General features: G+C 40.8%; 1 protein-coding gene and 1 non-coding gene across 3 annotated transcripts in view; one reads left to right on the top strand and one right to left on the bottom strand.

The window, feature by feature from the left end:
* The window catches only part of prkcdb (protein kinase C, delta b), a 44,747-nt gene extending 21,720 nt beyond the window's left edge, over positions 1-23,027 (top strand). The window contains exons 1-17 of one of the 2 annotated variants that reach the window (XM_084927753.1): positions 3,400-3,547; positions 11,822-11,952; positions 12,149-12,424; positions 16,202-16,370; positions 17,136-17,167; positions 17,333-17,418; positions 17,832-17,961; positions 18,103-18,203; positions 18,302-18,386; positions 18,903-19,027; positions 19,808-19,981; positions 20,482-20,573; positions 20,705-20,767; positions 20,930-21,068; positions 21,283-21,471; positions 21,564-21,692; positions 21,851-23,027. In XM_084927753.1, coding sequence (XP_084783879.1) covers positions 11,844-11,952; positions 12,149-12,424; positions 16,202-16,370; positions 17,136-17,167; positions 17,333-17,418; positions 17,832-17,961; positions 18,103-18,203; positions 18,302-18,386; positions 18,903-19,027; positions 19,808-19,981; positions 20,482-20,573; positions 20,705-20,767; positions 20,930-21,068; positions 21,283-21,471; positions 21,564-21,692; positions 21,851-22,009 — 2,058 coding nt within the window. In that variant the 5' untranslated portion in view covers positions 3,400-3,547; positions 11,822-11,843 and the 3' untranslated portion in view covers positions 22,010-23,027. Of the gene's footprint in view, positions 1-3,399; positions 3,548-11,821; positions 11,953-12,148; positions 12,425-16,201; positions 16,371-17,135; positions 17,168-17,332; positions 17,419-17,831; positions 17,962-18,102; positions 18,204-18,301; positions 18,387-18,902; positions 19,028-19,807; positions 19,982-20,481; positions 20,574-20,704; positions 20,768-20,929; positions 21,069-21,282; positions 21,472-21,563; positions 21,693-21,850 lie in introns of those variants that run through there. The other variant, XM_084927754.1, reaches the window with a different exon arrangement.
* trnae-cuc (transfer RNA glutamic acid (anticodon CUC)) lies at positions 14,639-14,710 on the bottom strand. Its single transcript has one exon. It is a non-coding gene; the product is annotated as a tRNA-Glu (tRNA).
* Positions 23,028-23,510: the final 483 nt, after the last annotated feature.

Below are 23,510 nucleotides of genomic sequence, written 5' to 3'. Positions count from 1 at the left end.
TACTGTTGTGCCTGTGTATGGTGCTTCCACATGCAACTGAGGCTGTCTGATAAATGAATAAATTGTTAAATGTATTGTCTTGTATGTCTTGATTCTTTAGACTTCAACCATCCAATCCAATGAACAACAACAAACAAGAGTCAAGCAGAGAATAAGCTGTTTGGCAGAGAAGATTTAGCAAGTTTTTTTATTGGCACACTCCACAACTCTGCTGCTCAACCTACACGTGCATTTTCCTTACAGATGTGACACAATTTAAGGGGAAATACACAGGCTTTCAACAGTATAAGGTTTATTGCCGAGAAACATTGTTACAACAAAGAAATAATCAATTTCCTTACTTTTTGGTCTAATTTCATATCAGCTGGAAATGGATCCTTTAATGACTCAAAGCAGTCATTTGATTTGCTTTTTAATAATTTTACAAGGTTGTCAATATTGATAATAAGGAAGTAAGAGAACAGAGGACAGTGTTTGCTGAGGACTGGATATAGAGATCAAGAGTGAAAAGTTATTTTCAATCAAATGACTAAAGCTGAAGAGTCAGGAAATAGGCAGAACAGAAAGTAGGAAGATTGGGGTTGCTCTACATACACGATCCCAGGAGCCTCAATGACCCAATACTTAACTTGAAGTAACAAAAGAAAGAGAGAAGTGAGAGCAGCAATGAAAGCGATGACAGTTGTTCATTCCCCTTAAACATCTGATAGTAAAAGTCACCTTGTTCCCACCTCTCGGACCCAAACTCACATCCTGCAGCTTCTGTCGCACAGAAACTCATTCAGCAGACCTTTCCTCAAGTAACTGCTGGTGCATTTTAATCAATATGTTTCAATTTCTGGAGTCTCTGCAAAATTTTAAGAAAAAAAGCTCTAAAAATAGTAAAAGAACACAAAAATCAGATCAATGCAGTGCTGCTATTAGAGCTGTATGTAGAATGTCAATAGGGAGAGTTGTTTGTCTCGGAAGAGTACACTGGCATCATTGTAAGCATTGTAGGCAGATTAGCAACTTTCCATGCCGGCATCTGAAATTCCTGTCTTGGTGCAATACTGTAGGCACAGTGGAAAAAAACACTGAGAGTTTTTTTCGAAGGGCAGGTGCTCTGTCTACATTTTTTTTCTTGTCTAGTAGTCACGTTAGAGCATAGAATCTGTTACACAACAGAGGATGGGCATAAATGACAGGGGCAGCCGAGTACACTAATGGATGCAACACACCAAAACCTCACTGATCTTCAAGCAATCTTTCGCAACTGGCACATTTTAACCACAGACAAGACAAAACACTTGTAGATGTGCTTCTGTTTTTTTGTTTTTTTTTCACACAGTGATGATAAAAAAAATGTCATTGCAACAGTGGCACTGCTAGATAACCCAAACCCTAACGTGATGTTTTTGACGACTTCATGTTGCCATGTCTGTGCACAAAAACTGGCCCCGTTTACATCAAGGTCAATTAAATTAAGCAACAGTTGACAGCTCTTTGTGTTAACAAGCACACACTTTTCAGTCTTGAAATCTGAAAAAAGGCAAAAGAGCATGCAGAGAACAGAGAGAGAAAAAATAAGGAGAGAAAAGGGGATGGAAATGAGGACAGTTAGAAAAAGGCAGATTTAGTCTGTGGCATGTCTCTTGATGAAAGGACCATTTCTCTCCTTTTTTAGGGATTGTTTTTTTGTCCCTCCCTTCAATCCCACCGCCCCTCTTGTCTGTTCCTCTCATTACTCACTGCAGTGTTTGCACTGGCTCAGCTGGGATTGCAGAAATGGCCACCAAAACAGGAACCGTCTGGGTCCCCAGCCTGCTTATATGGCTAATTCACACATAAAATCTGAAGCCTTGGTAGGCAAACATTTGCTGTGTCATAACATGCTTCTACTGTTTCTTTTTTTGTTTTTCTGTGAACTTGCATAACCCACACAAACTGTAGCCGAAGTGGAATTCCCACAGTCAATAATGCTGTTTCTGATTTCAACTTTAAATCGCTTGTTGATTTTTTTTCCCACCTTTTCCAGTGTACTGGGCAGACCTTCACAAACATCACTTGACTTGTAATATATCAGAAAACCGTGCAGCACTCTGACCTACATTGCCTCTCTCTGAGGGTGGTGATGGTGACATTGTTTTTTAATTATTGCTTGTTCATGTCGAGAAGAAAATCTTGCTTCCCCATTTTGATGTAGTTCCTGTTAAACCTGAATTCTGGCTGTTACAAAACAGAGGGAGGTGTGACTTAAGTACATATTCACTATTATGACTAAGAGGCAGGTTAACGTAATTGGAAGGGGAGGTAGGAATGACTGATCAAAAGTCCTTAATAGTTTTGTTGGGAGATTTTTTTTCTTTCTTTCTTTTTATTACAGCACTGGTGCAGCATGAGGTCATTGGTGAATATAAACAGTTTTCCAGGAAGTAAGAGTAGTGGAAAGAAGTCGTCTTTTCCTGTCACAATCTGAAGAAGTTCTTTTTCTTTTATAAGAGATTTGAGTGTCTGTTTTGACTGATGACCAGTGTGATAAAACTTTCTTTGATATTAAAATCCTATCACACAGTTGAATTTAAATCACTCTAAGCTACATAACATATCCTATAAGATTATAATAGAGTGATTTAAATCCAACCATATTATAATGTGGTATCCTGCCCACCCCCTCGCCCCTTAAAAAAATCATAATATCCCTCATCTCTTTTTTAACTGACATGTTTTTCATAAGGATTGAGTGCTGAATAGCTGTTTGGTCTTCTCAGTAATCTGTCATTCAAAAGTAGGTATACCAGCATGACACTGCTATACCTATTGTCGTGGCTATAAATAGCCCTTTTGGAGACTTACTGAATTTACCAACCCATTCTCTCTTATAGCAATGCAGTTTTGGTAGGTGGGGCTAATGACTCAACACCACGTGGATCAACAGGCTTTGTGTAGGCCGAGAGAGAAATGGGATCGTGGAGGTGCTGTGGGAAGACCTGATGTGGAAACGCATGGCTGTTTGACTTGACCTGAGTACTGAGAGTCCACAGTGCCCTAATATCCGGTTCCCTTGATCTACCAAATTCATATTTTTCACATAAAGAGGTTTAATCAGCACCTGTTCAAAAGCTCCCTTGCTTCCGTGTTTTGCCTTTCCGCTTTTATCGATACCGTGCGTCAGGTTCAGGTCAAGGTGTTGTTAAATACAAAGTGAATTATGGGAAGACGGTTTCCCCGTGAGGGAGGTCAGATTTTAAATGTTGCCGGTCCAGTCTTGCAAAGCAACCGCGCTCGGTTTGTAAATGAATATGTGAACACGCCTAAATGGGTTTGTGGCAATCACAGAGTCGCTCGTGCTCGTGTCTCCGGGAATGCACCTGTTTGACGTCACGCAGTCGCCGCGCGCACCGCTAGGAGCCGCGACACACAAAAGCTGGCAGACAAACAGAGAGGGAGAGCCTCGAGTAATAGCAGCGGACTTGAACACTTCCTTAAAACCACTCAGGCGTTTAAAGTCGAAGCTCCGGGAAAAGAAAAAAAACTTAAAAAAGAAACTTAGAGTCAGGCTAACGAGGTAAGTCGCTTTTTTTTTTATAAAGCAACAAAAACTTAATTGCGTTAAAAAGAAGAAGAAGAAGAAGAAGCTTGAGCTCGGTATTTGACAACACCGAGACAACAGTCCTTCCTCGCTTGCAGTGTAGTGGGAGTCAGGAGTCCCCAGCGTTTGCCTTGGCACGACTCTGGCTGGTGTTTAGTCTCACTTGGTGACTACAAACCTCGATTGTTTAGCCGTAAACTGATGGTTAGGGCTGTGTGGTTTCTAGAAAGAGGAATGCTGCTGTCGCAGAAAGCCTCTCTGTGTGTTTTATCGTGTTTTTGCCACTTAGCCCGGGAAACTTTAAGCCATGTATCGTTGCTGCAGGTTCGCGTACTGTGGCAAGAGCTTGTATCAGTGAGCTAGGTAATAACCCGGGAAACAAGCTTATAGGTCCTGCGAGTAACTACTACAAGTTGGCACAAAAGTTAACCCGTATAATAGTGAAAATCAGGGACAGGGCGTTTTCTCGTTATATCAAATCCACCTGCCGCAGAAGCTAAAGGGACGGTTTAAATGGGGTACACGCGTGATCTTTAGTATAGGCCTAATTCATGTGTGTAAAAGTGTCATAAACGCCATATTTTCATAGCTATTATTACCACTGTTTATATGCAAGTGCTCTTAATTATTATTTTAAACGTCATAAAACTGAGTTCTGCAGCTATCATAGTGACATAGGCGGTACAGTACTGGGTGAGTGTTTAGTAGATTTCCATTAAATCGCAGGTTTTTGGTGTGGCTGGACCGAGTGCTGACAGTCTCACCGTCACTACAAACAGCAGCCGTCTGCCGAAGCGGTTTAACTTGTACCGAAGCCGGATTGTATTGTTCAGCTGAGGCTAAAGTCCACCAGCTCGAAATATCAAAGGTCCTCCCTCACGTTAGGCGGCTGTCATTGCTGTTAGTCATCCTGCGGTAATGTAACTTCTTTCTTGTTGCCAGAATCACATGTGGCTTTGACATGACAGCACAACCCAGAGTACATATGATGGCTCACTTTGGTTTGTGGGGATGTGTCTGTGTGAGGATTACACTTCGTTCCTGCGGCTGTAAAAACTCGGCCTTCTCAGTAGGAAATGGTTAACACAACTTCTTATCTGACCGGCAACACTAAACCCATTATCCCATGTTGAAATATTCCATCCATTGCTTGCAAAAGTCTTGTGTCACTCACTGCAAAACAAGCCTCTTGTGTTGCGGAGGCTGCAGGTAACATTATCTGACTGCATCTGCCTGCAGTTACTGGTTTGTCAATATTGGCTTGTGGCATCATGAGCTGCTTGGAGGACGCGGTTGGGACATCTGCTCAGTGAGGAGCAGCACTGATCCCGCCAATTGCACGAAACTCACAAATATTACAGATTCACGTAAGCCTTACAATGTGCAGGGCGTATTCATTGTGTATGAATAACTAAAACATTGTTTAAAGACAGTACCTAAGAGATGGTTACATTTAAACAGCTTAAACCTTTTAATTACTAACCCAGCTATGTTTGAGAATTAACTAGAGAAATACTAAAGACAAATCATTATTGTTTATTTCTCCATTTTAAATAATATGGCACACTTGGAAAGTGTGTTCTGATTAGTGTGTCCCATCACACTTACATATGATGTGGACCTTTGTAATAGGACACATGCAGTTTTTTCCCCCCCCACACAAGTAAACAATGAAAGAGCAAGAATCGCGGGCATTGGGCTCAAATTTTGCTAATTCATCTGCGGGTGATGATAGTTTGGCTCATTACTTGCCCTTGGCCTTGTCCCTCTTGTCTCTCACACACACATCACAATCCTGCTTGGCTCCCCTTGCTCTGATGCTGTTTTGCTCGACTTAACTAAGGTTTTGTAAACTGTGAGAGGGGCAGAAATGGACACCGCTTTTAATGCATGTGGAGAGAGGACTCTCGCACACGTATGCAGACAGGGGCAGGATTCTGTCCTCGCTGTGGTAGCAGGTTTGAAACTGTGCCAAAGAGCTCAGTGTTCCTCTTAAATAACAAAAAGCCCCCCTCCCATTTAACAGTTGCACTAAAATTTCAAGTTCAAGTGTACTGTTCCTCAAGCATTTAATACCAGCTTGTACTGGTTTGATTGACGCAGTTCCCAGATCCAGAATGATCAGAGGCATGGGTGCTTCACTGCAGCGATTTGTGTCTCTGACCTTGCAGCGGTAACATCAGTTCATCTCTCCAAATCTTTCTCACTTTTCTCCCCTGTCCTAATTTAACCATATTGGTGGTGCATGTGTGTCTCGTGAGTTTGTGATAGAGGGGAAAGTCAGGCAGAATTTAACATCACAGTATAACTTCTCTGTTAGTATTACCTGTGTGTGTGAGAGAGAGAGAGACAGTGTTTGGGAAAGGGGTGTTAGCTATTAACCCAGGTTAGTGAAAGAAAGGAAGGCTTTGATTTTTCTTCAAGCCACACTCTGCTGAAATTCATTAAAGGCCCCTTTGTTCAAGGTTATTAGTATGTGCTTATGCGAGCACACTTGTGTGCTTTCCAGAAGGTAATGCGGTAATAATGCACAAGACTTGCGGATTTAAGTGAGGTATGTGGAATTGATGAAGTTTTCTGTCAAAACTGAGGTTGAGAAAGGAAATCAAGCGATTGATTAGGTTCAGAGGTTTACCTATGTCATGTAATGTTATTACCTCCACCAAGGAAGGTCTTGGTTTTGGTTCTGCCTGTCCCTTTATATTTGTATCAACCATTCACCTTTCCTCAGCTGCAGATTTTGAAACTTTCCGCTACTAGTCCTGCCTAGTTTTTTGGCATACCGTTTTTTGATGTACCGTGGCATTCATTTGTAACTAGTTGCTAAATTTGTACGTGGACAGTAAGCTGTCAATACTGCCATCATAATGAATGACCAAAAGTCAGCAATCCCTGTCTGACTCTCCTGAAAGTTTACTCAGTTTATCCACAGAAAATGCTGCATGGTTTTCTTTGTGCATGCAGGATGCAGAGCTGGATCTACAATTTGACTTTAAACGTCTGACGGGTTGTAATTTAAACAGAAAATAGGAATTAGTTTTTGCTGAGCAGTTCAAAGTTTCCTGCTCTTAAATCAAATGTGGTGTAGGAGCTAGGAACAGCATTTTTCCATGATCACAGTTTGACTTCCAGTGTGGAGAGGGTTTTTTCTCTCTCTATTTCAGCCAGCATTAAGTGCCATTTTGTGATTAATAATGGATGTTTACATACACAGCCACACACATATGCACACACCAGGTTATTTGCTCTAGGACTGACTCTGACTATGAAGTTAGCGGCTCATAATAATTTGTGTTTGTTCAGCTCTCACTGGCTCGACCAACTCCATTAGCAAGACTGTTCTGGGTCTGTCCGTAGTCTTATTCATACATGATCTCTGGAAAATGTTAGGAATCGGGTCACGCATTGAGTGTAAATGATAATGTGAATAAACACAACAGGAGATCGTTCACATCAGCCACATTCTCACTACTGGACATATGCCATTTGGTTTAGGATACTTAATGTCTCGCCTGGCTGCTTAGGACATTAGTGTTCAACCATACAGCTTTGCTGGGTAATGCCTAGAGAAGTTCAGGTCTGCAGTGCATGTGTGCAGACTGCATTCCCATTCAGTCTTGCATCCCCCTCTCTTTCTCTTTCAGTGCATGTTGTGCATTGAAGTAATAAGGACGCAAGAACCAAAGTTTCTCACAGGGCAGATTTTCTTCCATTTCATTTTTTTTTAACGCTGTGGTCAATTTCCCAATAATTCTAACTGAATATGTTGCATGCAGTATGGGAACGTGCCAAATCTACTTCATGTAAGCATCATCTGCCCTGAAATAGAACCAGCAACTAAACCTGACGTCCTCTCACTGTGGTTTTAGTGATATTACCTGTGAGCTGTTTGAGTTATCTTCATTAATATTGGGATTCTTTTGAAATGCACTGGCTGACTGATCATTTCCATTTCTGTTGCCTGCATCCACACTCTTCACTGGTTTGTATATAGAATCCTGTTAGGCTAGTTTTCATTGCTCTGGGTCATCTTTTGGCACAAAGGCAGACAAAGTGTCTGCGAGAAACAGCCACGTTTTAGTTTTGTTTTTATTTTTAAGTAAGCAAACGCATGACGTATGAAACTCAAAGGCATAGTGAATATACTGCAGATGCATTTTCAGCATTTCTTACACATCAATCTTGTAGCTCAGCTGTCAGTGATTGTTAATGATGGCTCAACTCTAAATTAGTCTCAGTAAACAGTGACAGTGAGCAGGCCTGCACAGTGCAGAACCATGAAACCAAAGCAGCACGAAGGAAACTGAAGAATGAAATAATTTTCGGTCAAGGTCACGGGTTATCTCCCATCCTTCCCAGTCTCGTTAACATGATGTAAATCAAGAATGTATTGAGGAAGTTTCTTAACATATGCTGAAAATCTCGTTGTTTTCCGTGATGAACTGATTAGAACCTGGAGGTCAGAGGTCATTGTCATTGTGATCTCACAGGAGATGTGTTCTTCTTTTTTCTTTTTCTTTTCTGAGCTCAAACTCAAGAAATCATGATCGAAATATTGCACTGTACATAGGATACTGTGCTGCTGGGTTAAAATGTTATTCTTCAGTTCACTTCTTCTCCTTTAACTGTTGTCTACTCCCACGTCTAAGATATGTCCTCACAGATTTGTTTTCTTGGCTGAGCATAAAAGCACTTAAAACAAATTGTTCCAGATCCCTGTTTTCTGTATAAGTCTGTGCAGATGTAGATGTCAGCTGCAAATTGACTTGTTGGCAGCGTCGTACAACCAAGAGCCAGTAATTCTAGTTCTCCACCTGTGCTTTTCCGCCTGTGACATGTTCAAACATCTTCTGTGGAAATAAAAAAGCCCTCAGTATGTAAGCAGAGAATGCTGGTGTATTTAAATCTGCGCAGATCTTTTGTTTTGTGGACATTGTGATGTGTCAGTGGCGATAAGGTGATGTAATGTCAGCATTAACAATGGTTACATTCCATTTAAGTGATGTAGTTCAGGGTCTTTACCGTAGCCATGCTGGCTTACAGGGTTATTTTTGGATCGCTTCAGCTGAGTCATGTTTATTTATGTTAGTTACACCTGCCCATTTTTCACCCATTTGAAATTCAAAAGTACCATAAGTGTGGAAAGTCTTCTAAAGTAAAACATAAAAACTTACACAGCTGTTTTGGGATCATCCCATTCCCATACTGTATATATGTGTATATATATATAAAATATGGGCATAAAGTGCACTCAAAGTATCTCGAGAGTTCCAATTTTCTAGCACTTGCACAGAGACTTTAAAATTAAACTGTGTCTGTGGCAACAATTAAAATGGTCTTTAAATTAACATCTCAAGAGAATTTTTATTGACTACCAAATGAAGTGCCTTTGGCTTCTTGCAGTCAGTGATTGTCTGAAGTCTACAACCTTTAGATACCAACAGACACTTATTGATGCTAGAGGCTCTAATTGCCTTTTATTCGTCCAGCGTGCTCATGCTTTGTCCGAGGGGATGGAGCCAACTGGGCTAAGATCAGGTCACTAACTTTACTAAATTAAACTCTCTTCCCATTTAAAAAATGAGTTGGCTGGCTTTTCGAGCCTGCTAAAATATTCTAATATTGAGAGACAGTTTATATTAGTCTACAAGTTCTAAACTGCTAACCTTATGTGGACTACATCACATGCTGTTTTTTTTTTTTTTAAACAAACAAATCTTCCTTGTAATTATGTAGCAAGAGGGAAGCAGGACAAGGATTTAAAGCAATGCCAGTAATATCTTAGACCATATTTCTGATTCTTGTATGTTGTTCAACTTTTGTTTATTTCTCAAATTACACGTCTTTGTTCCGACCTGCCAATTAAAGGTTACTCTCCAGCCTGCTAGACCGGCTTGATCATTTCTTCCCCATCTCCACAAATTCACTTCATACCAAGCCTTTGACTTGTCCGTGGTGCGTCGCTGAGCATGAACTCAATGATGGCCTAGCTTTTGTAGGCAGTCACGCACGTCCCTCTCCAGGACTATGTCACGTTAACTCAGTGCACAAAATTAGAATATTTGTTTTACGTCATTTCAAGTAAGGGCTATTGTGCCACTGGTTTTCTTGTACTGTTTAATACCGAAATGTGTGTTTTTTGCCGTTGTGCGTATTACAGGGTTTGCTGTTTCTGTATTTGTTCCTATTAAACACTGACTTTGACATGAATCACCGTGTGTGATTATTGGAAGAGAAATCCTTCCCAATTCCCAAGCCAAGTGGCAGCTAAAGCCCTAGTTACCAGCATCTTTTTGTTCTCTTGTTTTCCTCATACTGGTGATCCTTCTAATTAGTTCTGAAGAGCATTTTGAAGTTAAGAGAGACAGTACAGGTATGCAGCCCAGCCTTACATCTTCTGGCTCTCCAAAAGTACTAAAGACTTATTTAAGAGTAACTTCGTATCTCTTCAAAGACGCACACTGACAGATGTATGTACAGTATCTGTTTCACTGGAGTTTGTTTCTATTGTATGAGTCAGTCTAGTGAGGGCGACTCTGGTTTCCCCCTCATGTCCAGTGGCATGTCTGTCAGTGTGTTGTCTGTTTTGCTTTCTTTTTCCTCTTTCTCTCTCTTGCTCTTTTCCCCTACCCACCCCTTCCCCAATTGCATATGCTCACTTTTTCCACTTTCTCTGGGGAAACAAGGCCTTCTTTTGCACATAATGTCTGTGCATGTGTACATTGGAAAAAGTGTGTGTAAAGTCCTGATAAAACTGGAAAAGTAAGTGTTTATGTGTTTTTCTTCCTATTCCTGTATGCCTGCCTGTGTGAGTACATGTATAGGAACTTTCAAGAGCTCTCCTCTTGTTTAAGAGCAGTCTTGACCGCAGTCAGAAACAGTCATTTGTTTAGCAATCTTCAGTTTGGCGTCTGCCCGATGGTATTATTTCATAACTATATAAACATTTAAGGTGCCCGAGGCTGTGAAAGGGGCATATATGTGCTGGTTACTGAATAATTTCTGTCTGTTGAAGAAGTTGGCAATGAAAGAGCACATTGGAGATGATTTCTGAGACATCACAGTTAGTTATTCATTTCCTCACCCAGACTGTTTGTTTTGGATTTCAAGCCTTGACCTCCAAATCACAAGGCCTGTCTGTGTAGGACATCACTGCCTCCCAAACACTACACATCCCTTTATTATAGTTAAAAAAAACTCTCCTGCTTTCTCTCTCTGAAATTCTGAGTGTCACCCCAGCGAGCACAAGATGTGATCTTACTTCCAGCCTGAGCTCAAAATAGCATCTAGTCTACCTTTTAGCAGGCTGAGCAGCATGCTTATACATACATTAAAAACACATACCAGGTTCTTCAGTTGGCACCTCTGAGCATGTTTCATTCAGCAAAGTGAAAGGAACGTGAACACGAACAAACCTTGTCTTCTTATGAGTGACCGATAATGTAGACGCACAAAGGCGGCATGTCATTTCTGTGAATCTCATGTACAGAAAATGAAGTGAGGAATTACTCTTCCACTATGACGCAACATCTGAAGAATGGTTTAGCACAAGAAATGGAGCTTTAATAAGTAGATGACTTGTCTTGTTACAACAACAGTTTTAGGAACTTAGGAAATGTAAAATTTAGATGGATTCAGAAGCATTCATTTTATTAGACTACACTAGATAGAAGTATTAGACAGAAGAGATGAGATTACTGAAAAAGGAGACATGCATTTGTTTGAACATTTTGCTATGCCACTCACCTACAGGCCCCAGAACTTCAGCCAGTAGCGCTAACATGCTGGATAAACACAAGCCCCCCAATAAAACATTAAAAGCGCTCCAGATTTGTCCGCTCACAAATAGCAGGGCTGTTGTTGGTGTTGACGGTTATGGAGCCTTTTAAAGAGTGGTCAGAGCAACAGATGGCAACATCTGCTGAAAAGAATTCACAACAGGGTTGAAATTATATATTTGTGTTTTGAAAAATGTTCTCTCGCTGTCTGCCTCTCTAGAGTACAGTTTAGGATTGACATTCTGTTCCTTCTTCCCTCGTTACTGGCAGGTAGTTTCCAAACTTATGTATGAAGTAGAAAACCACTACTTCCTCTGCAGAATGCTGCTAGCCGCTGTTACCCTCTTCCTTCTTGTTTTACACACAGAACTTGAGCAATGTGTGAGTGTGTGTGAGAGCAAGAGACAAAGATCTCTCTCTAGAAAGTCTAGACAGAGTGGCTTAAATCACAGTCTTTTTTTTTCCCCCCCAGGAGCCTTTGGTGAGTGGTCACCATGCCACCCTTCCTGCGTATCACCCTCAGTAATTACGATGTGGGCGCGCTGTCTCCTCTTTCTGATGCTCCCATCTGTGCCATCAGGATAAAAGAGTCTATCGACACAGGTATGTACAGTTGCACGTGTTTGTGCTTGTGCAAGAAGTGCAACAGTTGACAAAGAGACCTTACAACATCAGTTTGACTGTCACTATCTACTGCCCTCAAAAGTCCACAAGCAAACTGATTCTTAACAAACATCTTTGAGCTATAACCACTCCTTAATGCAGCGATGATGATGATGATGTCATTGTTCTTTTACAGAGAGAGGGAAGACCCTGGTTCAGAGGAAGCCCACCATGTACCCCCCCTGGAAGTCCAATTTTGATGCTCATATCAAGGAGGGGCGTGTCCTAGAAGTTGTTCTTATGCAGAGTAATGAGGAGCCATTGGCCAAGGCCACAATGGGCGTGTCTGTGCTGGCAGAGCGCTGCAAATCCAAGTCTAGAGGCAACGGACGTGCTGAGTTCTGGGTGGACCTGCAGCCTTCTGGGAAGATTCAGATGGCTGTGCAGGTTTTTTTGGAGGATGGTGATGCAGGTAATGTGATTCAAGTTTAGTTTACAATCACTAGTTTTCTATTCTTATTGGGGGAGAGAAAACATGCAAGGTCTTTTGATCATTATCAGTGGATTTGTGGAAACATAAACATGTGACCAAACAGGTGTCACCTTCAGATTCAGATAGTGACATTGGTGCATGGAAACATGTGACATCGCCTTTACTCCAGTTGAGTCCAGCCCATTTCAGGCATGATTATAAAGCACATAGAGTTCTACATGCTGTTGTCTAATGTGAAATAGCTGAAAATGGTTCCAACTTGATCAAAGTGTCTGTTACTTGAAGTAGGTTTACATTTAAAAAATATATATTACAGGTTGTAGAAAACAGTTTTTAATTGAAAATATTTTTATTGAGTATTTGTGGATATAGTTTTCAAAGGAAAAAAAGAAGACGGAAAACACAAACTGTTTAAAATGAATGAATACAAAACAGAACTTCTCATGTTGGAACATTGTTTTCCTCTCCTATTATTTACCAAACAAGCAGAAACCCAGAAGAAAAACAAAAAGAGAGAAAACAAAAACAAGAAAACCCCCCAACAAAATAACAAAAGCCACAACCCGGGAGGGATTATGACATTAACTAACCCTTTCCATAAGAACCACACAGAAGTTAGCTACGACATCACTGAGCTTCACGTTCCCGTTAACACAGACAAACATCAGATCAGATCAGCAAATCCGTTACTCACCTGTAACATCCTTAAGTTGAAGTTTAGAGAAGTTTTCCAGAAAGAGACCCCAAATTTTATCAAATGTGCCCTTTTGGTTCTGGATGGAGCAGTGGATCTTTTCCAGACTGAGACACGACATGAGATCAGCAAGCCACTGAACATGGGAGGGCGGGGCAGCAGCCTTCCACCTCATCAAAATGGCACGCCTAGCCAGGAGGGAACCAAAAGACAGCACCCTACGCTTTGCTCTGGGAATATACTTATCATCCTCTCCCGCTGTACCAAAGAGAGCAAGTAGGGGGTTGAGAGCTAGTTTCAGGCCGGTAGCCTTGTTCAAAATGCAGGAAACCTCCTCCCAAAAATGTTGCTAGGCCAGGGCAGGTCCAAAACATGTGGAATTGTAACAGGGAATGACGGGCGCAGAGTACCAGAGAAAGGACTGAGTCCCAGACGTCATGTGACATAGATATGTTTAACTGCTTCTCCCATGTGGACTTGAGGCCCACAACGGGAGCTGGTGTTACACTGCACAGTTTATTATAGAGACATTACAGCTTTGCCTGATAGTTGCAAATTAAGGAGCTTGTCCAGTAAGTTAGCAGCTGAAGCTTCTGGAAAATTGGAGAGGTGGGATTGCAAAAAATGTCTCAGTTGTAAGTATCTAAAAAAGTGAGTTTTGGGAAGACTGTATTTTTCTGACAGCTGGTCAAATGATGCTAGTTTAGTGTGTATAAAGAGATCTTTAAAGCAAATAATACCTGCTCTAAACCAAACCTGGAACAAGTTGTCCAAAGTTGGGGGGAGGAATAGGTGGTTTGAAAGGATGGGGCTTTGAAGTGAAAAATTATTATTATTATTATTATTATTATTATTGCCGAATTATCGGATTAGATCCAAAGTTGTCAATGGATAAAGGAAGAGAAGAACCCAGGAAGGAGGCAAGAGAAATACCCTGAGTTGAGTCTGATTCCAGTGCCAGCCAGCTGGTGGGGCCCACACCCTCCCCAGACTGTAACCAGTAGGTCAGAGATCGAATATTGGCAGCCCAATAGTAAAAGCGGACGTTGGGGAGTGCCACCTTCAATCTTAGGTTTCTGTAAATGCACCTTAACTACTTGACGTCATTTACCCTTCCAAATATAAGAGGAGATTATAGAATCTAGAGTTGTAAGGAAAGACTGGTGAAGATTGAAGTATAAGAATTTAGGAAGGATATTCATTTTAATTGAATTAATTTGTCTGACCAGAGTTGTGTTCAGGGCTGACCACTGTTGAAGGCTTTGTTTGACATTCTTCAATAGTGTAAAAAAGGTGGCTTTGAGAAGTTGTTTATACTTTCTTTTAATTGTAATACCCAGGTAGGCGAACTGCTCTTTGACCACTTTAAAGGGGAAACCCGACAAATCTATTGGAAACGCTTCTTCATTTAATAGACAAAGTTCGCTCTTGGACAGATTTAATTTATAACCAGAGACTTGACTGAAATGTGCGAGTAGTGAAAATACATGAAAACAGTTTTCCCTGACCGGGAATCGAACCCGGGCCGCGGCGGTGAGAGCGCCGAATCCTAACCACTAGACCACCAGGGAGATGTGCGCTCAGTGAAAGTTGAGATCTTTTCCGGCAACAGTCACCCACTCCCGTCCCTCACCACCATTTTTCCATCTGTCTACTCTGTTTGCTATACATCACCCTCTACTGGTAGAAATGCTTCATTTTTCCTTATTTTTCTACAACCAGCAACAGATTACATGTGTTTATACCTAACATGTGTTTATGAGGTTTGTGGAGCAGCCACGCTTCTAAAGTGCCTTGAAATAATCTGTCTGCCTCAGGCTGTTGATGAGTAATCTGCATGCTGGTTTCACACCTCACACTGGTCTGGTCAGCTGACTAGGTGTGCCATGAAACCATTGCAGAATAAAACTAATCCTCTGGTGTCATTACAAATTTAGCCTGTGGCTTGGGCTGCAGTTCAATTATTTCTGACAAGGACTGTGAATGTTTGTTTTTTTTAATACACCGCACTAGTGAGTTTACTAAGAACTGGGGTAAACAAACACCTACACTGTATTAATTGTTTTTGTTGATGTCTGTGGCCTAAATTAAAATGAAAAAACACTGCAGCATTGTCAGTCTGTGAAGCCCATTTAAGTACATTGAATAACATTCTTAATAATAATAATAATATTAATAATAGCAGAGCATTAGCTGGCTTCATGCTGCATTTAGGGTACCAAGTTGGTCCGGATGGCAAGGCCAGCCCGCATAGTCACTGTTAACACAACAAACATTTCGTGGTATTTCCAAACTGCGTTCTGTGTAATGAGAGTTTCAGTGTGGGAGTGGCACAGTCTGGGTTTGCTGTTACTGGGTCATGAAAACTCCATACTCTGCATCTTGTCTCCTTCCAACACCCTCCGTAAGTTTCCTGAAAAGCAGCCCGGAGTATTTTTAGGCACGTGTGAACAGTCCTCAGCAGTATCTGCCCCCTCTGTCATTCTCTTTTCCTCTCACTCGCTCCCACTTTCTTGGCTCAACTTACCAAAGTGCTTTCCAAACAAACATCTGTCAGTAGACTGACAGATAAGAAAAAAGTTTGTCCCTCACCTCATCACTCTTCCCACTTTCCCCCGTCTGTTCTGTTGTCTTTAAGGCGGCTTCTTTTTTTGAATTGTCCCAAAATGCCACCTCCCATCCACCCACATACCCCCCTTGTCTCTTCCATAGTTTCTGTTATGTCTTTGTTTACCACTCTCACGCCTCTTTTGCTGTCTTCTCTGATTGACTTTTGACCCCCACACATTTGATTTGCATCAGTTAGAGCAGCTAATCCGGGGAAGCATTTTGCAGTGTTTAGCCTCCATTCAGCAGTGGCAGTAGCTCATGTCTCCCCTTTCCTTAGCTCATAAGGTATTCTTAACAAATAGTTTTCTGTTACAGTTGACAGTTACTGATCTATGATAAAATACACAGTGGCAACATTCAAGGTTTATCAGCCAAACTGTTTGTGAATTTAGGTAACGTTTGACAGAAATTATGTTCCTGAAATTTAATGGACATGCTATCTCTCCCCACAGTGGCTGCTAGGCCGACCCTGAAGGCTCCTACTGAAGACGGGTTGATGACCCTGAACAGGAGGAGGGGCGCAGTCAAGCAGCCCAAGGTTCTTGTCATCAAGAACCATGAGTTCACCTCCACCTTCTTCCACCAGCCCACCTTCTGCTCTGTCTGTAGAGACTTTCTCTGGTGAGATGCACAAGTCCCTCTTTGTTAGATGGCAGCTGCCACTATTATTATTAAATCTTAGTTTTTCACTGGTGTATTTTTTTTTTTTTTTAAATCTCAGTAGAGTCTCAGAGTGAGGCTATGAATGTTTTTCCTTCCACTTTGTTTGAACGTGACTAATCCAGAGGCAGCTAGTTTGCCTGTCTGTTTGCTTGCTTTTCTGCTTTGCTTTGTGTGTGTGTGCGTGTGTGTGTGTGCGTGCATGCGTGTGTTTCATTTCACTGGTACAAGTAGTCCATACTTTCAAATGTCTTTCTTAAAAGATTGGTTATTTTGTTTTGCTTAATGGAGCAGTTTAAGTGAATTAAGGGGGGAAAAAACCCTGTAAGAGTGCTATTGTGAGAATGAGTCACCTCCTAGGGAAATCCCACAAGGCTGTTATATCAGTGTCAGCAGCACTAATCTGTGAACCATACTCCTCCTTGTACTCAAACTTCAGTATTATCTATGTCTTGTAAAACAGGGAGGAGGAAGTCTGATGTTTATTGAGTCTGTTGTATGACGTTGGTATTTTTACACCCATAGTTTCAATCTTATGACCTAAGATGGGAGGAGAATCTAGTTATCTCCACATGATCTAAAGTATATCACTATCATCAGCAGTCCTACAATTAAAATCATCCCGTGTACATTACTCTTTTACAGTATTAGCAGAGAATATTAGAATATATTCTCTAAATTAGATATAGCTCAGCCATTTACCTTCTCCCTTTTTTCCCCATGCAGGGGGCTCAACAAGCAAGGATACAAATGCAAACGTGAGTGTTTCTTTGACTGTTACCAATTCATGTGGTGTCAGACTTACACATAAACACCTTTCACCTCCAGGAAAAGGGGAACCATCAAAGTTGCAAGTGAATGGACTGTTAATATTTCAGTCTCACAGTTAACACAATATTTATTGATTTATCTATTTCACACAGAATGCAATGCAGCAATCCACAGGAAGTGCAGCGACAAAATCATTGGCAAGTGCACTAGAACAGCGACCAACAGTCGTGAGACTATGGTGAGCGAAGTTGTGTATGGACGAGTACAGTCACTCTGCTGGTTTCTTTTTATCATGAAATTGAGCATGATTTTGTATTTTATCTTGTAGTAATATATCAGTGATACACTATTATATCAACTAAACAGTAATTTTAACACTATACTTTTTTTTTTGTCTTTACACGACCACATATCTTTGACTCAAATGAATACTGATCCAAACACATTCACCCAAACCTACAAACATCATCAGTATTGGATTCAGTGTTCAAATCAGTTGAAACGTGTGATTGCTTATTGTCTGTAGAAGTTCTGTGTGACTTTTACTGGCCGCTCAAAAGCAGCTTAGACAGGCGAAACATATAATCTTGCGTGTTTTAATCGTCAGGTACCATCATTCTCTGGGTTTAATGCTCTTCTTTGTGTCTGTAGTTCCAGAAAGAACGTTTCAATATTGACATGCCACATCGCTTTAAAACTTACAACTACAAGAGCCCCACCTTCTGTGACCACTGTGGAAGTCTACTGTGGGGTCTGTACAAGCAGGGCCTTAAATGTGAAGGTAAGTCTGGTGTGTTGAGTTTCTTTGTTTGTTTTGTTGTTTTTTTTAATTTTTGTTTTTATTAATATATTTTCTACTAACATTTTCTCTCTGAATCTTTTCCTTTGCTTGGGCCGTTCCATTGTTGACTCCACTGACCAGACTGTGGCATGAACGTACATAGTGGCTGCACAGGCAAAGTGGGCAATCTTTGTGGAATCAACCAGAAACTACTAGCAGAGGCTTTGTCTCAAGTCTCCCAGGTTTGCACAGTCATTGGGTGAACATTGTATTAAAAAGCTAAGAAAAACTAATTAAAAATATGAAAGAATCTGTTGCCAAACTTCTTTTTTCTCCATAGAAATCTGTGAAGAAATCTGATGACCCCCCTGCACCAGATATTGGAATCTACCAAGATGTCAGAAATGCAACAGTGGACCCTAGTGGTGAGAAGCTTTCATTGTAGCACTGACTGTAATACAAAGTTGTTCTAAAATGGTGTATCAGCTTTAGGGGACCTATTACTAGACCTGAGTGACGCTTTGTCTGCAGTATGCAGTTTTACCTCCTCTACTTTTAAGGCCAGATGCTGTTTAAGCAAACTTTTGCAAACAGAAGGTTTGAACAGCAGGTGGGAGAAGCTGCTGTGCCTGAGATGGCCATATTAACAATACACCCTCTAAATAACATAATTAAGAAACAAGAGTAAGAAAACATGGTGTAAAGCTAATCTGAAACTGTAGGTTTTGGATCAATTGCTTGCAAATATAATAATGTCATTATCTGAATGCTGGGCATATTTAAGAATGCCGTGTTGAAACAGTCATTCCCAACATCATTCTTTCCTTATTAATTATGTCTTTATTATCAACCTTAAAATGACCTTTTTGCTGTTTCAGTTTGCATGCATGTTTGTTTACAGGTTTGCATACTCATTTACTTAAAGTTTGCAAATTTTACAGCAGGTGGCAATGGGAAGGGCCCTAGCCCTAGCCCTGCCCCAGCCCCAACTACAGTTTCCCAGGCACGCCTCTCCCTCAACCAGCTAATATTCCACAAGGTTCTGGGAAAAGGCAGCTTTGGCAAGGTATGCTCCATGTTGCTGTCTTTAAATCTTTAAGTCTTTATCATGGACTGTAAGGCACCATAATGTTACTCAGACTTGCATGTGAAAATTATGTTTGCTTAAGAAAATAAACTCAAAATAGTCCTTAAATTGTCCACATGGGAATTTTTGCTGATGCTAACCATGAACTATTATGTTGGTAATGGGAGTAAAATATTTTGAAAAAACTGTATACAAAGTAAAAATTCACATGTTTTAGAAGACAAAACCATTAAAAGTAACATTACTAAGGAAAAGTGAAGATGTTTAAATTCAGATGAAGGGAACCTCTGAAAGGAAGAAACCTCTGAAGGGAAAAAAATCTCATGTGCTAATTTTTTTTTTTGTTAATTTAAGTCTATAACTAAAGCACATTTTGATTTACATGGCAGATGTAGTTTACCCCACTTTTGATCTTTAGTCTATCTTATAAGATCTGTACAACCCCCCACTGCTTCTGAAATGACTTCCTTCACTCTGCAATGGGAGCATTTGACTGCTTTCAAGCGCAATAACAAGTTGTTCATCTGTCACCACAGATGCCAGACATCATTTAACACACAGAATGATGTACAAGAAAAGGAGAAGGCAAATTTATTTATATCCAGTCCCAGTGTGGGCATTGTGGGCTCTGCATTGAAGTGAAACGTCTACACAGAAATGCAAAAACATAGCTCAGTTTGTTTTGTTATACTCTAGTTATGAAGCAGGTGTGATTAACCTGATGATGTTACTGACAGTAATGTGGTTCTGACACCCCAGGTGTTGCTTGCAGAGCTGAAGGGACAGAGCCTGTACTTTGCTGTGAAGGTCCTGAAGAAGGACGTCGTTCTCATGGATGACGATGTGGAGTGCACCATGGTGGAGAAAAGAGTCCTTTCCCTCGCCTGGAACAACCCTTTTCTCACTCATCTCTATGCCACATTCCAGTCAAAAGTAAGCGCACACATGCTAAACACCTCTGCTAGTAAAGTTCATAGAACATGTTCTCTGATGGGGAGTCTTCCAGGCTGCAGCAATAAGAGGCACAGTTCCAAGCTGTCATTAAAGGCTGCATCCTCAACAATTCAATTCTTTCAGTTTGTTTTAAAATAAACACTGTTTTAACAGCGGTTCAGTTCAAAGGAACACACAGCAGTGGTAAAATATTGAATTTATCTGCACAACAGCTACGGGCATAGAAAACAACACCTGTAATGCCTGTAATTCATTATCTATATTAAATTTAGTGCCATGCAATAGTAGTAAGTAAGTAATAACTGATGAGAGCCAGTGTTAATATAAAACTCTTTTAAGGTTTTTGGAACTTCTTAATTGTCAGATTAGTGTGGACTCTCGGCGTACCGAGAAAATGGATTAGTGTGAGCAACTTAACCCGCTCTCCATATCTCCTTTACGTCTGCTGGTTAACTTACAATAATGTATTATTTGCACAGGAGCACCTCTTCTTTGTAATGGAGTACTTGAATGGAGGTGACTTGATGTTTCACATCCAAGACAAGGGACGATTTGATCTCAACAGAGCTACGTGAGTACATGGGGATACAGTGTTTTAAAAAAGGAAGAAAAGAAAAAAAGCTACAAGTGTTGTATGAGTTATCATTTTCAGCGTCATTGGGTCTTAAATCGTACTAAAACTGTTATTTCCTCAACTTTTAGATTCTATGCTGCTGAGATTATAGTGGGACTGCAATTCCTCCACTCAAAGGGAATTATCTACAGGTAAAATCCCACAGGCTCTCTGTACTACTTCCTGCATTCTCTGCATTCAGTCTGCTACTGCAGCAGAGTAAACTGAAATTTCGTTTTAGATTACATGGCTTCAAACTGAATTTACTGTGACAGTCCTACATTGTTTAAATATCATCCTATATCTGTTTACAGAGACCTGAAGCTGGACAATGTGATGCTGGACAAGGACGGACACATAAAGATAGCAGACTTTGGCATGTGCAAAGAGAATGTCTTTGGAGATGTCAAAGCGAGCACATTCTGTGGGACACCAGATTATATCGCACCGGAGGTTAGTTTGCCCGGCTAAGGGTTCAATACCTTACTTTTCCATCAAAATCTTTCACCTTTTTATAAAAGCCACAATCTGTATGTCATTCAGGTGGCAACCTGAATCGTTTGTTTGCAGTCTCTTTGTAATACTATGTAACAAGAACAGAACACTCCAGACATCACATTTCCTCATTCTTCTTCCATGCTTCTGATCAATTTGTCTCTTATCTCAGATCCTGTGTGGACAGAAGTACACATTCTCAGTGGACTGGTGGTCTTTTGGTGTCCTGGTGTATGAGATGCTAATTGGTCAGTCGCCTTTCCAAGGTGACGATGAGGATGAGCTCTTTGAATCCATCAGGTCGGACATTCCTCACTACCCTCGGTGGATCTCCAAGGAGTCCAAGAGCCTGCTTGACCTGGTAAAAATATAAATGAATAAATTACTAGGCAAACGTGTATTATGGAATTATAGTTACATAATGAGATCTATTGTGTTCTGTTATTATTTCAGTTGTTTGAGCGAGATCCCACTCGCAGATTGGGTGTTGTGGGGGACATCCGAGGACACCCATTCTTCAAAAACATTAACTGGACAGCACTGGAGAGGAGACAAGTGGAGCCTCCTTTCAAGCCTAAAGTGGTATGGGCCTAAATTTTTGGTTTTAATTAACATTAGTTCACAGCTATTAATTAGAGCTGTCATTAAATATAATTGCTTGCCTCTAGGATATCAGATACCTCATCTTATTTTTTCTTTTTTACTTTAACCTGACTAAATGCCTAACCTCCCACCAACAGAAATCCCCCAGTGACCACAGCAACTTTGATCGTGAGTTCCTGAATGAGAAGCCGCGTCTCTCCCATGCTGATAAAAACCTCATTGATTCTATGGACCAGGCAGCTTTCGCTGGCTTTTCCTTCATCAACCCCAAACTGGAACCCATAATAACCAAATAAGAAAGTAAAAACGGCATCCTCGGGTGGCTCATCACTTCCAGCAAGCTTCTTACCCAATTCCCTTTGTCTTCGTGTGGTGGAGGGCCTGAGCTTGACAATGAAGTTTTCTTTTCTTTTGTTTTTTCAGTTCCCCAAAAGAGGAAAAGATCAAATAAAACCAAGATGTTGTTGGAAGCCAAGTGTAATAATATCTCAGCTATCAAACTTGTACAGGTGTATAAAAGAGTGTCTGGAAATTAAGGGAGTTTCATCAGAAACCAGTGTTACCATTATCAGTCTGAGGACGGGTGTGTGTAGTAGAATATATTCAATCTTTGGGCACTTTTCTTTCCCTTTTCCACGTGATCACACTTTGAATCTGTATGTATCATTTAGTGTACTGTATCATAAATTTTTATTCACAGACAGAAATGCAGCACCTTTGTTTAGTCATAGAAATTAATACACCTAGCATTGCTTAGTCAAGCCGTGTTTGTGTTTGTGTGAAAGACAGAGTGTGTGTGGTGCATGCATAAGAGCCTGTGGGTGCGTGCAGGTATTTTTGTATGTAAATGGTGCCTCTGTAGCCGGTAACATTAGCTGTTGGTGTACGAATTCTCAGCTGGTCCAGGTAAAGGTGCCGTGAATTTAAGTCTTGTGTTATTTATCCAACACTGGTGTTAAAACTCATTCTTTACCTCAGACTCAAGCACAGTGCAAACACTTGTTCCACACATAGCATTATGTTTTTCTCTGGGCTTGCAAAAGATTTCATGAAAGACTTGCAGCAGCCGTTCAGCACCATGCCTGTATGTGCTGAAGGATGTGCTTTTATTGGGGGGGGGGGGTCACTGTAAGGACAGATCTTTAATATGTCTTATATTACTTGAATGCAGCAATTTTAACATGGAAATAATATTGCTGTATATGGAAGATTAAAATGTATGTTACTATGAGCTTTCTGTAAGTTATGGGTGGACTCATTTTTTACTCTCCTCATCTTTTACATTTGATTCTGAATAAATATACTGTAAACTCCTGAGAAGTCATGCCCTTTCTTCTGCTTTAAATCCATTTTGCATCCCAGTTATTTTTGGTACAGGTTAAGAAAACGTTTACTTGGTTCACGTGCACCTCTGTACTACTGGCATTGTGTTAGGAAAAGACCTGTGGTAATTTACCGCCACCTAGCGATCAGGTGTTTTATTGCAGCTTAACGTGCCTTAGGGGGTGAAAAAAAAAAGGCGAGGAAACGTTCATGCAGCGCGCTCGCCTTTTTATGACCTGTCCTCGTCCTCTGTCCCCCACCCCGCCCCGACGCATTTCGGTGTTTTAAGTCTTAGTGCAGACTGTGGACAAATAGCAAACAAGAGACAGGAAACTGAAAGCTGCACTGGGAGGCAAACGTGTTCAACTTGTTCGGAGATTTGCCTCTCTATGCAAACAGCCTTAAGCCTAATGCAGCGTTAAAGTTGCAGGCCATTTTAAAAAGAAAAAACGACCCAACCCAGATGACAAATTA

The sequence above is a fragment of the Perissodus microlepis genome, chromosome 5 (genome assembly GCF_051167445.1).
Source record: "Perissodus microlepis isolate ML-2025 ecotype Zambia chromosome 5, ASM5116744v1, whole genome shotgun sequence".
NCBI classification, from domain to species: Eukaryota; Metazoa; Chordata; class Actinopteri; order Cichliformes; family Cichlidae; genus Perissodus; species Perissodus microlepis.
The sequence above is the reverse complement of the archived record's forward strand: the minus strand, read 5'-3'. Positions and strand labels throughout refer to the sequence as shown.